Source organism: Cetorhinus maximus, chromosome 19, assembly GCF_964194155.1.
Source record: "Cetorhinus maximus chromosome 19, sCetMax3.hap1.1, whole genome shotgun sequence".
NCBI lineage: Eukaryota > Metazoa > Chordata > Chondrichthyes > Lamniformes > Cetorhinidae > Cetorhinus > Cetorhinus maximus.
The window spans coordinates 22063079-22077389 of NC_135897.1; the positions used below are offsets into that span (position 1 = coordinate 22063079).

General features: G+C 39.6%; 1 protein-coding gene across 4 annotated transcripts in view; it reads left to right on the plus strand.

Moving 5' to 3' along the window:
• The window catches only part of arhgef4 (Rho guanine nucleotide exchange factor (GEF) 4), a 291595-nt gene extending 277798 nt beyond the window's left edge, over positions 1-13797 (plus strand). For 3 of the 4 annotated variants that reach the window (XM_078563584.1, XM_078563586.1, XM_078563587.1), the window contains one exon: positions 6875-6986. Coding sequence is in view for 1 of the 4 variants with exons in the window: in XM_078563585.1 (XP_078419711.1) it covers positions 6875-7035 (161 nt within the window). In the remaining 3 variants the exon portion in view is untranslated. Of the gene's footprint in view, positions 1-6874 lie in introns of all 4 variants that reach the window. The other variant, XM_078563585.1, reaches the window with a different exon arrangement.
• Positions 13798-14311: the final 514 nt, after the last annotated feature.

A 14311-nucleotide genomic window follows, 5' to 3' on the forward strand; every position in this document is an offset into this window, starting at 1 on the left:
CTAAGCTTCACTGGGTTATTAGTCTGGCAACATTACCACTATGCCATCATACACATCTGACCACAGTCACCCAGCTGGGGACATTTTATAATTGCTATTCAATTAATTACTTGCACTTAATATTTCATTAATTTGCAAATGAAAGAACAATGTTGGATTCTATTAATATATTGAAGATAAAATTTGCATGGACCAAACAATCAGTGCACTAAAAGGGACTGTGGAAAAGTAAATCCATTAAGGTCTAAACCCTTTTAGCTGCATTACTTTACATTACACACAATGACCCTGCTGATGCAATAAGCCTGCAGTGGTTACCAGTGTAATAGGCAGCTTTGTATAGCATCCAGCTTGGATTCTGGAGTCTTGAAAGTGACCATATATTACAGGTTTCACTGTTGAAACAAGCCAAGGAAAATAACTGCAAATTTTATTCCTATGGATTTTGCATGTTGTGAGTCTCAGCAGTTGAAGCTATGGTGTAGACTTGTGGCAGGATTTCAAAGAGCATCAGATAAACCATCAGGATTCAAATCAATGAAGAGAGGTTGGTGTTTCCAAAAAAATAAACTAAAGCATCCGGTTTTTTCACAGAATACCCAGTAATTTTCAGGTGAAATTTAATGTCTCACATTACTTCTTTTTTCATCTGTTCATGGGAAGTGGGAATCCCTGGAAGTGCCAGAATTTGCTACCCATCCCCAATTGTCCTTAAGAAGGGAGTGCGGTGAGTTGATTTCTTGAACCTCTGCAGTCCACGTGCAGAAGGTATTCCCAAAGTGCTGTTGGGGAGGGAATTCCAGGATTTTGAATCAGCAGCAATGAAGGGCTGGTGATATATTTCCAAGTCAGGAGGGTGAGTGACTTGGAAGAGAATTTGTATGTTGTGGTGTTTCCATGCATTCCTTTCTCCTTCCAGTAGAAATCATAAATTTGGAAGCTGCTGTCAAAGAAGCCACAGTAAAATGCTGCACAGCATCTTGTAGATGGTACACTGAGAGATTGTTTTTGCTGGGTGGGGTATCTAGAGCATGGGTACACACCCTCAGGATAAGGGCTCAATCATTTAGAACTGAGATGAGGAGAAATTTATTCACTCAGAGAGAAGTTTGCGGATCTTTGGAATTGTCTACCCCAGAGAATTGTGGATGTTCCATTGCTAAATATATTCAAGGCTGAGATCAATAGGGTTTTGATCTCTCAGGGAATCAAGGGGTAGGCAGGAAAGTGGAGTTGAAGCAGAAGATCTGCAATGATCAGATTGAATGGTAGAGCATACTCGATAGGCCAAATGATCTACTCCTCCTCCTATTTCTTCCGTTCTTACACACTGAAGACACAATGCACCACTGGCGGCGGGAGTGAATGTTTAAAGTGGTGGTTGGGTGCCAATTTACTGGGCTGCTTTGTCCTAGATGATTTTGAACTTCTTGAGTATTGCTGGAGGTGCACTAATTCAGGCAAGCGGAGAGTATTTCGTTACATTCCTGGCTTGTGCCTTGTAGATGGTGCACAGGCTTTGGGGAATCTTGTAGCGACAGTATTTATGTGATTGTTCCAGCTAGGCTTCTGGTCAATGGTGCCCCTCAGGGCATTGATGATGAAGGATTCAACAATGGAAATGTCATTGAATATCAGTGGGAGGTTGTTAGACTCTCCCTTGCTGGACATGATCATTGCCTGCTGCTTAATGCAAGTGTTCCCTGCCACTTAACAACTCAAGTCTGAATTGCTGCTTGAGGGCATGGACTGCTTCATTATCTGAGGAGTTATAAATGTAACTGATCGCTGTGCAATCATCAGCGAACATCCCCATTTCTGACCTTAAGATGGCAGGAAGGCCATTCGTGAAGCAGCTGAAGATGGTTGGGACTGGGACACTGCCCTAAGGAACTCCTGCAGCGGTGTCCTTGGGCTGAGATGCTCAGCCTCCCAAATCATTGACAGAGCCTTCGGTCATCTCACCCTACTTTCTTCAACATGCTCCTTAACCACTCTGCCTTGCTACATCCCTCCTCACCATCAAAAGCCACCTTTTCCTAACAGTGCCATTTCCACTTCAGCTGACTCCTCTCTTGCTCTTGCTCAAGACTGACCCCAACATTGGAATACCTTGGTACGTTTGCTGAGCCAAAGGCACTGTACACATTGTTGTGTCTAAAGATGGTGAAGGCTAAGGGTACAGGAAGACACTGCAATGTGGCACTTATAGGCACTTCATCAGCAGTACCTTTTTGTACTGGTTTGGGTACGTTCATTGACAAGGCAGCTAGCAGATCTCCTTTGGCAGTGAGCATATGAAGTTCAGGATATGAAGCAGACTACTGATGATAAACTAGTAGGCTTTCCCCTTTAAGGCCAATGCTCAAATGCTTACTAGTGGAGAAGTGATATAAATAATTAAATCAAGCCACAATAGCTTTTTATAATTTCCAGGCATTAAACCGAGTGCAGTTAGCTGCTTGTAAATTTCAGGTTTCAGGTCAATGATTTGCATTCTTTTAACAATGTCTGGACTAGTGGAATGTGTGCTACGTGCAAAAAACAATGTAATCCTCATTTGATACGCACTTCCTGCACACATTATTTGCAATGTAGTGATTTCTGAGTAACGTCTGTACATAACCCTATAATGGGCAAATCCTACCTCACCATTTACCAAACGTTTTGAAGGGGAAAAGCCTATGCGAACATTTGCCTATCATGCTGCAATTGCAGGCCTGCATGCCATGGTACAGGTCACTTTCACCTCAATCCTCATGTGATTGTTTTTCCCCAACTTCTTTTATGTCTTCAACCCAAATTTGGAAGGTTACCTGATTTTAGAAGCAGCCAGAATCACCATACTCACCCAACATGTATATGACTACCCAATTCCCATTCTCTACCTGGCCAGTTTCCTTTCTTCTATTCTGTAACAGTGGCCTGGTCTAGCATCCAACTTCTGGCTGCCAGCTTGGTGTTGGTGCCATCTCTTCCCACCCCCACCCTAACCCAATCCCACCCTCCTCCCAACATTGAAACTTCCAATCTCATGATCCCCCCTCACCTGAGTCTTCTCCTCCATGTTTATCAGCACCTGTGCTTAGTGCTTCGAGCTATTCTCTGAATTATTACTATTGATATGCTACACTAGCATTGAAGTCTGACAAAATGTGTATTTTACAAGCATCTGAAGCTATTATATTATTCAAACATATTATATTAAGTATTGAAGCTATTAGCAAACTAAGAATTTCTTATTTTTCATCTCCGTCATCTTAAATAGACTTTTTTCCAACTTACCTTTTACATCTGTGGTGGCAGCTCAAAATTTATTATGAGTGAACTATTTATATAGCTATATGGAAAACTGCATTTTAATTCACTGTGAAGAACACTACAGAAGATCCATTTTTATGTTCTATGATATTAGACACTTTAAGCACCAGAAAAATATTTGATATCTTAGTAGTGTCTTTTCACCAGTGTCAGTCAGATCAGGAGTGATCTTAGTTGCTTTGATGCTATGACCCATCCCCCACAAACCCCATTATTTTCTGTGAAGCTGCTCCAGAATGCATTGTGATGGACTTTGCCTGGGACCTCACCTGCATGGCCAATAGAGATAGAAGTCATGCCCCCTTCTCCCAGGGTCTCTGTCAATAAAATTACGTTTTTTTTTTCTACATAAACAAATCTTGAGCGTATGTATTATTTTTTATAAAGCTTTGAACAGAACATTTTGCCCTCTTTCAGACTCCTTTAAGCTGTTGAATTTCCACGATCAGATCAATTGGTTTAATTCATCTAAATTTGCAGCTGATGATGTAGCAAAGCCCAGTATTTGAATCATGATTTCATTTACCTATGAAACAGCCACAGTGATGTGCAGACAATCCACCCTTGATGTTCAAACTTCCTGAAAAATCTGAGCTTGAGCATTTCTTTTTTGGAAACACTTACACTGCTCCTTTAAAAAAAAACAACACCCCTTTCTCTCCCCAAGATTACCAGAAGTGACAGCCATGCAGCCGGGATCACAAACAGCTATAGGTTAGCCAAGCTTGTACTTAACGCTATTGCAATGTATTTTCTTTCAGGAAAGTGATTCAGTGATTCCTTCAGTTTAAAAAATTCACTTATATACACTCAGGTCATGTAACTCCTTTACATTTCATGTACCAAAGGCATTTTTGGCTTTCATCGGGTATACATTGTCTTAATATCACAAAGCATCACATTGTCCTACAGTGCAGTAATATAGAATCAAGATGAAGATATATATAGAATCATGTGGAACTGCTTCAAGTATGTCTTTGCGATTTACTTTATCTTTTGCTGTAACATAAATCTTAACTGAGTATGACAATATTTCATTAGAAGTGTGAAAACTATAGGATATAGAAGTTAAATTTTTCAGATAACATGTTATCTGACAGATAGCAGCTGTCATTGTTGTGCACTCCACTATTTTAAAAAGTAGCAGGAGTTCTAAAACCGATGTTAATTAATTTCATTTCAGGTCAGTCGATTAATTTTAAAAATATACAGTAGTTGCATGAACTTTGTTGTACTCACGGGATAATAGTTGATCATGTACTTCTGTGTTGCCTTAATTAATGCCAAAGGAGTACTATCTGTATGGATTTTACAAACATTACACTATAGTCACAGCACTAAAGATAAATGCTTCCAGCCTGCATCTTTCTGATATATTCCCAGCATTGATAGTCCCAACCTCTACTACATCTCCACATACAAGAGGGCAGGATAGTTTGGTACAGCTGGCATGGAGCACCTCCCTTTGTGTGCATTTCTGTGCAAGTAAAGTACCTCTTCTGAATTTTCTTCAACATTACGAAGTTTCCTGCTATGGCTGACAGTTGAGTTCACTAAGCTTCAATCAATCACAAATTCAAATGATGTTTGTGCTCTGAATTGAAATACAGGCACTCACTGTGGGTTTCCAGTGCAATGCCACTATGGTTATTCAGCAAAAGTATGAAAAAAGAACATTGTTGATTTGGATAGACCCAGTGCAGGTTGAGTTCCAGGATGAATCTAGGTTGTCCCATTGCATTCTCCAGGAAAGACCTGAGGTTCTTTTCCCTCAAAGAGATGCTGAGGGGCAACGTACCATCTATGTTTTTTGGAGAGCACAGGTGATTTGTTTAAGTATGCAGTCCCTTTAAATTTTTTTAGGTGGCCGGGCACGTGTTAACTTAAAGGGGCCGCCTTGTGCGCAGCCTACACAGAAACCTTGGGGTGGTTGCTCAGCAGCCCGGCAGCTTGGATGAACATTGCTGAGGGGTGACTTAATAGAGGTCTTTTAAGTAAGGAAGGGTTTTGATAAGGTAGACATAAAGAAGACTTCTACACTTGTGGGAGAATCTAAAACTAGGGCTCATCAACATAAATAAATTCAATAAGAAACATTTTTTGCTGCAGCTTTTCGTCTTGCACTCAGGACAATTCGCAAGGAAATACCAGTGCCAGAGAAAATAATATATTTATCCTGTATGAGAAGAGAGTGCTGATTGGTTAGCAAGTTGACTCTGATTAGTAGAGGCATTGCCATGGAGAATGCACCAGTGGATGGTGACTGACAGTTGACTGCCAAGCATTGTTTGAAATCTAAACCAGGCGGCTTGATTCTGATTGGTCAAGGCATTGCCCTGGGGAATGAACCAGTGAATGGTTGTCACTTGTTTTGTTCAGCCCAAACAGGTGCAATGTGTGCACATGTTCTTCCTGTGTGCATAGAATTGTCCTGATGAGTGCAAGATGAAAAGCTTTGACAAAAAAATGTCTTTTTTCAGCAATACTCAAGTTTTTTTTATTCATTCATGGATGTGTTGTTGGCTGGGCCAGCCTTAATTATTGCCCATCCCTAGTTGCCCTTGAGAAGGTGGTGGTGAGCTGCCTTCTTGAACCTCTGCAGTCCATGTGGTGTAGGTACACCCACAGTGCTGTTAGGAAGGGAGTTCCAGGATTTTGACCCAGTGACAATGAAGGAATGGCAATATATTTCCAAGTTCTGTATAGCCAAATGAATATTTAAATACAGCAAGGAAATAAGAAACAATGCCCAGAGAGTGGTTAGAATGTGAAGCTCACTAATACATGGAGTAGTTGAGGTGACTAACATAGATGCATTTAAGGGCAAGCTAGATAGGTACACAAGTAAGCAAGGAAAAGTAGGATATGCCGATAGGGTTAGATGAAGTGGGGAGAAAGGAGGTTTCTTTGGAGCTCTGACACTAACATAGACTATTGGGCTAACTGGCCTGTTTCTGTGCTGTATATTCTAGACAAAAACAAATTCTAATTCTTTGCAATTTATATAAATATGGCAACAGATCTTATGATACCATTGTTAAGGAGACAACGTCCATTAAATTCCTCATGTCAAAGAAATGTTAGACCTTATATTAGTTCATTAATTTAAAGGAAGTACAACTAACTAAAACAAAAATAAAAATACCTGGAAAAACTCAGCAGGTCTGGCAGCATCTGCAGAGAGGAACAGTTAACGTTTCGAGTCCGTATGACTCTTCAACGGAACTGTTCTGTTGACGAGTCATACGGACTCGAAACGTTAACTGTGTTCCTCTCCGCAGATGCTGCCAGACCTGCTGAGTTTTTCCAGGTATTTTTATTTTTGTTTTGGATTTCCAGCATCCGCAGTTTTTTGCTTTTATACAACTAACTAAATTTGGCTACAGATAATACAGAAACAGGTAGACTGCAGTCATGAACCATTTTCAACCTTGAACTAAAGTTGAAGACATAACAAAGAATCAGTTCATTCTTGAATTGAGGCTTAGAAACCAATGACGTGTATGTCCTCCTCTGTGTAAATTCTAACTGCTGGCTCTCTTCCTTGTCTCAGCTGTCACCAGGCCTTACTATGACTTTCTGACATTGCGACAGAAACATCCAATGCTGCCCTCGACCATCCCCCAACAGCAGGTCTACATGCTGGCTGAGTCCAAACGCAAACCATCTAATTTCTGGCAGAACATCGGGAGACTGACACCATTCAAGAAGTGAAGGGACAGCTTAGTGAAAACGAATAAATGCCTTTCCAAGGGAGCACTTTAGCGACCAGTTGCAATCAGAATGATCGTCTGCTCTGTGTGTGTGTGTGTGTGCTCACACACCAACACAGGCTGTATGTACTATTACATCTCGGCAATCTCCTCACTGGGAGGAGATGGCATATCCTGAGTCCAGTAATCTTTACAGTCAGAGCGCACCACCCTAATCTGACCATCAAAAGTGTCAGCAGAAGAGTTGCCTAAATACATAATCACATTGGTAAATAGAGTCAAGTTCCATGTTCTTTCTGAATTCCACAAAACAAGTTTTTTGCTTTCTATTTAGGTTGGAAAGCATTGTGAGTTTTTATATAGGGAAGGTGCATCCTGTAGCTACACAGACTGTAGATTTTTATTGAATGGTTTGGTGAATTTGTAAAACTGTGCAAGCATCAGGAAACAGAAAAACTCTACTGTAAAGAACAAGTTTCCAGAGACTTCTCGATTGCAGCAGTTTGGCCTTCCTCTGCATTTTCACTGGAATGAAACACTGTGTGCCTATGTGCAAAGGATGCAAATTATTTAAAACAGTCGGTGAACTTGCATCATGCTATTCAAAATCTTTTTTCCAATCTTTTAGTGAAGAAGATGCCGAATTAACTGCGCAAAACTGAAATATTTAGGGTTCCTAAATTGCAAACAGCACTGGTGTTGCTGGGCTACTGTCTGAGTTGGTGCCAGCAATGCAGAAATAGAAGCAGCATCTACAATTAAACCAAGGGTCTACAATCGTTCCTTTCATCTCTGGTACCCAGGCTTTAACCCATTGCAGATGGGTGGGGTGAAGATCTCTTCCCTCTCACATCTACAGGGCTCCTGAGCAAAACTAGGTCGCGCAGTGAGGTCAGCTCTGCACTCATAATTGGCACTGAAATAATGATAGTGTGTGGTCAGCTCCTCAAATATTTACAGTATTACCTTTATCACAAAATAAAAGATAAGGTTAAATTTAATCAGTGCATAGGAGGAGAGAGTGACACGCCAAATTGTTATGTGCTAATGTTTATAGATGAGTTGTGTAAATATTAACAAAATGATTTATTTATGTATATTGAATTTATTGTATTTGCTGTTTGGCTTCTCCATGTTCTTTCTGGTACAAATGCCTTATTAAGGAATGCACTTACCCAATTGCTTGCTTGTTTTCCCTTGGTGTGGAAGCAATTTTACTTCAGAATAATTAATTTCTTTTTCCAAGAAAAAATTTAAAGGGCATTTTGAGAAACGTAATGATTTTAGTCATTTGTTTTGCGTGGTGGTAAAACTGGGTGATACAGTTCCAGAGTTTACTGCTCTGCCTTCTAGCTAGACTTCAGAGCTCAGGAGACAACTTCTTGTAAAGAAATGTTGGCTTATTAGACAAATTATCAACTCAATTGCTGTAAATCTGAATAGCATATGAACACAATGAAACACACTTGGGTCTATTGAGCACAGGAGGATGAAAGCAGCAGTTGACCACAAGGCTGTGTTGTAATGTCACCAAGATTTTCAGTGAGCACCATCCATTCAAACTGTAAAACCCGATGCACTGAAGACTGGGACTAACACAACAGACTATGAGTTCTAGCAATATTTTGCATTATTCCTTTCAAAGCCAACAGAATAATTGTTCAGCCACTTTAATTAAAAAGAAACACATAGTAGCCAGTAATCTGTAGCACAAATGCATTGATGTAATTAAAATATCATTTAATAGCCAAACAGGTTCTAGTCAAAAGGGAAGGAATGTCAAGGGAAGTAGAACAAAATATTCACATCCCCATTAATTTTGTTTTTCATTTTGTAGTAGAATCAGTCTTATTCCCTTTCAGCAAGACCACTTTGCTCGCATGGTCCATGGCAGCTGTACCCTTGTGGCCTGGGTTGGTCCCTTTTCCAACAGTGGGGTCTGCAATTTTAAAATGGACCGAAGCTGTGGAACCCTGAACAATCCAAATACAAACTGAGAGGTCGACTTCCCCACTGCTGGTGTGGACTTGCACAGATCACATGACTTGCAGTTCCTGTCAATTGCAAAGGAGCAGCTCAATGACCAGCATGGGCACTGCTATCAGTGATATGACTAGAGTAGTTCAGCAACGAGAGGACCCAGCTTGAGGGTCTCCACTTGCTTAGGAACATCAACAGTGCTACAAAAACAACAAATAAAATGCCAGTGTTATTTTTCTATGCTTCTCCTTTAAAAGATAATATGGTGATCAATCTCCCCCTTCCACATTGATCGCTAAAATATTCCCAGATACACTTCACAATAACCCAAATGACTGTGGATTTTTGGATCCAAGTCTCCACTACAGGCACAGTGCCAATGCGGTACAATTACTGAACTATTTCAATCAACAGTAAAAGGAGAAGGAAAGTTTGCTGGGAGAACATCCTATTCTAACTTCTCAGTCTTTTCTGTTAAATGTAGACATAGCAATATCTTTGATTTTCCATCTTTTTGTTTTAAATCCTCTTAGAGATTGTCATTTGGTATCTCTGCTTCCCTCCAAAGCTACTCCAGGAAGAGGATCTATTAACTAAAATGGGAATTAGCCTTTCAGAGTGATTAGGGGTCGTCTAGAACTGCTCAACACTGACTGTAGCAGGGCAGTGGCGAGTGTTTTACACATCCCCTCCAGTCCTATCAATTTCGATTGGGCCCCAGGAGCTCCATCCTAGGCCTTGGTTGCCCTTCAAGCCAATGGTGTCCATTGTTGGCACAGGAGATATGATAGCTGGTATTCAAAATTATAAGGAGTTTTTGTAAGGTAAATAAAGGAAAAATAATTTCCACTGGTCAGAGAGCATCAATGTCATAAATTTACTATCAATAAAAGTAGTGAAGGAAGAGGTTATGGGGATTGCTTTTACATAGCTGGTTTGTTAGGACACGGGATGCCCTACCAGAAACTGCAGTGAAAGCAGAAATAATCACGATTTGTAAAAAGGTCGCAAAAAAATTTGAAGAAGATGATGAAAATAGGGATATTGGGCAAGTGCAGGGGAAGGGGACTGTGAAGAGCTTTATCAATGAGCCAGAATAGATACTGTGAGCACAATGGCCACCTTCTATGCCAGAAAATTCAATGGTTCTAGGAGGGGTTATGAACAATATCAATGTCACTTGAATTACTGAAGGGGAAGTTGAAATGCAAAATATTGGCCTCCATATTAAACAAAAATAGAGGAATGTATATGGTCCACATAATTAAAAGCACTTTGAACCCCTCAAACTTCCCTTTCTTTATAACTTATTCTAGTGTATAGGCCACACTCATTCGGTCCTGCTCAAATACTTCTAAGTTCATGACTCAGGCACTTTCTGTTTTGTTCTCTCAGTTTGTTTTCCACTCAGCTTTTCTTATACCTCATCTTCTCAGTGGATGAACTTCCCCAACTACACTCCGCTTCTAGTTTTTGACTACATTGTCCAGTCTCAGGCCAAACTACCTGATGAAATACCAATGGATAGATTTTCAATGTGATGCGCAGGCATCAAACAGACGACACAGATTGGCTGGCCATTATAGTAGCTGCTCCATTTTAATTTTCAGTAATTTGTAAGAAAAGAGTTAGTCACTTTGATGACGAGCAGCCAATCCGCAATGATACGTTTACACCCAGGTGGCAAATTGAAAGGATTTTTAAAAACCACCAGAAAAAGCCCAAGTTCTGGAAGCCTCAGAAGATTATTTCGTATGCGCAAGGTAAATATAAAATCTCAGCCATTTGTATGACAGTGATATTGTCTGGGAGGAAACCAATTGATTTAAACATTTTCATGCTGATGTGCAGCAGGCTCTGCATTTATGTCCTCCCCCAACTCCCTCCAAATAAACATCCTTTTCCCTTGTCCATCTTTGGACGGGGAGAAATGTAGCTAGCCATTCAACCTCAAGTTTGGTCCCAAGGTACTGGTTGAGAATCTCTGGTGCTGTTTAAATAAATCAGCTATTTAAACAGCATCACCACCGAACACCATCAGATCTCAGCTGAGGACATACTATGCCCACACTGCAAAGTTGAGACATGCTAAGATTTCATGTAAAAAACTACATATTTGACCAAAGTCCACCCACCATATTTCACAGGATTATCTTGTGCACTTATCTTGGATGTGCAGCTCCTAGATTTGTTTTTTTGTAAATTCTCACTGCTATATCAATGCAAGTTCCTTCTTTCCTAAGGGCTGCTTTACATTCCCTCCATTTGCCACAGTTAAACAGATACTCCTGTTATTCGAGTTTGCTGACATCTGCTTAACTGTAAAAAGCTTCCTTCTTACTCAGGAATGAGTATCACTAACTGAAAACCTTTAAGAGATTTACAATACGATAAAAAAAACGTTGATCTCATCCGTGTTTCACTGAAGGATAGCGCAGTGTAAACCGAGGTGCTGAATAAGATAGTGTTTTCCTCAGAAAGTTAGATGCTTAAAGCTTTTGACCATTGTTGCCATGTTAAGTCATTACATGCTGAACTTCGGCCTGTTGGGATGAGCAAGAATGCTGTAGCTGTTAGCAAAATGAAATACATTAGGACACACACTTTTGAGACATTACACTAATTTGCCTCATGACTATGTTTTTGAATGGCAAACGCAATTGAATTTAAGAACACAAAATTATCCTTCTTTATTTCTTTAAATTGCATTAGCAATTTTGTATTAGCTTTTTAAACACACCTTTTTAAATTAATGTTACCAAAATTCTGAATATAACAGGAATGACTCTTGGAAAAGAAAATTAATTTAATATTGTTTGAAAACAACACGGTTCCTATACATTCTGACGGTTGGTAGTGCACACTATAATTAACCCATTTATATATTTTTAAATGTTTCAACTAAAGGGTAGAACCACTTTTAATGAGATGAATGCCATGAAAAACCAACTCATTAATCTTGGTCAACAATCTTCTCCACATAATTTGAAGGCAACAATTTGATTGATTATGCTTTGAATTTCGATTCAAGTTCATCTTCACAGCACACTCCAATGTGGCAGGCAATGTTAAGTAGCTAGTATGTCATCACTACTGACCAGCAAACTGGGGCTGAATGCATAGAAACCTTTCATCTCACTTAATCCAAAGCCCTCCCTCACAAATAAACATTTTTAAAAAATGAACTTTTTAACTGAGTAAGCTTACAGTGCCATGAGCTTTTGGTGCCACAGTGTATTGCACACCATGCTCTGTGGTTACAAATACTGCCATGCTGTTTTTGTATTTCTCTCCTCATGGAAAGTTACAGACAGAATTTTATTTCTGTTGCCTTTCTCACCAAAAGTCTGTTATCGTCTTGCACTGTGATACAACAGTGCATAATTATTTTTGTACCATTCTATGGAAGACATAATGGGGTAGACCTAAACTTTGTGCAAGAGATATAAAACGGATGATAGCACGTCAGCATGCCATTTTACATCTCTCCTGATCTTTATTTTCAATGAATCGAGAGAGAAATGAAAAGGGCAGATGACTCACTATCAGCCATTATGCACTATGGCACAAAGTCAGGAGTTAGCCCATTCTGTTTTTTTCAGCAACTCTTTGTGGGTTTAGACCTCTGTTACCTAATTCATTTAGACTGTGTCACTGTACCACTGAAGGCAATGTGGGATTTTGCATCCTGACTCCTGCAGTGGGGCCTCACTGTTGCAAGCAAAGCTGCTGCAAAGCAAGGCCTAACCCAAGGATCTCAAAACTTAGCGTAATGTTTCTGACAACTGGCCACTGAGCTCTTCAACATGCCCAGTCCTTCACTGGTGTTGTCTCAAACATTGCTGGTCAAGAGCTTTCATGAAAACAAGATGTATCCCACTGCTATGTTATCCTTTTTTTATGAAAGAGTCTCCATTCATGATTTATAGCAATGATATGTAGTCTGGTTTGTTTCCTGTATTTAAATACCAGATTAAACCACTGAACTTGGCTCAACAAAAAGGTTGTGCTTAAACCAATTTTATGTCAATGTACAAAAAGGTAAAGCACATTAAGTTGAGTTGATTTACAATGATCTAGTTCAGATCAATGAATTACAATGAATTCACTTTCTACAGTCTGTACACTGCATATAACATGGGCCCACTGTTATCAAGAGACTGCTTTTTAAGTACAACCTGCAGCAGCTCAGGTGTTACATGAAATGTGCCATGTCATGGCAGCAAGCACGTGGCACTATGTTGTTTTATATGTGGTATCTGTTTATACCTTTTGTGAATCGATGGAAAAATCAAGAGTGCCAAGCTTCCTAAAGGCCCTGTAATTGGAAGCATTAGGAGTTGAAGGTCAGGAGATACCAGTTTGTGTTCATACACAAGTGGCAAACTCCTGTTTTTTTCGTCTGTGGCTCTGGAATAACCATCAACATTATAATGTTTTAACAGTATTTTTGAAATCTATGGTGTAGCTTTCAAATGACTACAGTACTAATATGATCAGTTCATTCTGTGCCACCAAGACCAGTTGTAATTTTTTGTACATACAACTCTCTTTTGATTTGTCAACCAGTTTTGTAGCTCTTATGTTTCAGGAGGAATTGAGTTTAGGGATCCAGTTTTTATTTCTTTGATTTGTGTGCTAGACACTTGTGATATGCAAGTAGAATTTGCTGAAAAATACATGACAGTGTTTGTATAAATTCTCTCTTTGTACGTGGATGGTTGTTTACATAAGCACTTCAAGCACGATATGGGGAATAAAATGTTTTCATTGTGTCAAGAAATTATTGCTTGGTATCTAAAGGCTGAATCAGTACATAATAATGCACTTTGCCAAATGTCTGCTTATTCCAAAGTTGTCTTAAAAATGTCTCTGGAATTCATACCAAAGTGCTGACCTTCACTTCTGAGAACCATATTTCTGAAATTTAGGTGAACAACAATAAATACTGGAATTGCACACCAAGTCAATCAGCACCCAAATGAGAAATAAAGGGTTATTGCAGGGAGAGACTCTGCAAAAATGGAAATATCAGTTTTATCCCTCTCATCGAATTGAATTCTGATATTTAGGCTGCTAACATTATTCACAGATGTATTGGTGAAATTCAATGCTGTCATTTTGAGTGAAACCTTGCACCCTTTTAAGAACATAAGGCAAGTTGAGGATAGGAAAAGGTCGTTAGCTCACTGAAGTACAGCCCCTTTGTGTCTTGGGCCTTCTATTTTAGCATTTTGAATATGTCAAGTGTATTTTTCTTTTAATTACCCTTCCTGACATAACATCCAAACATTTGT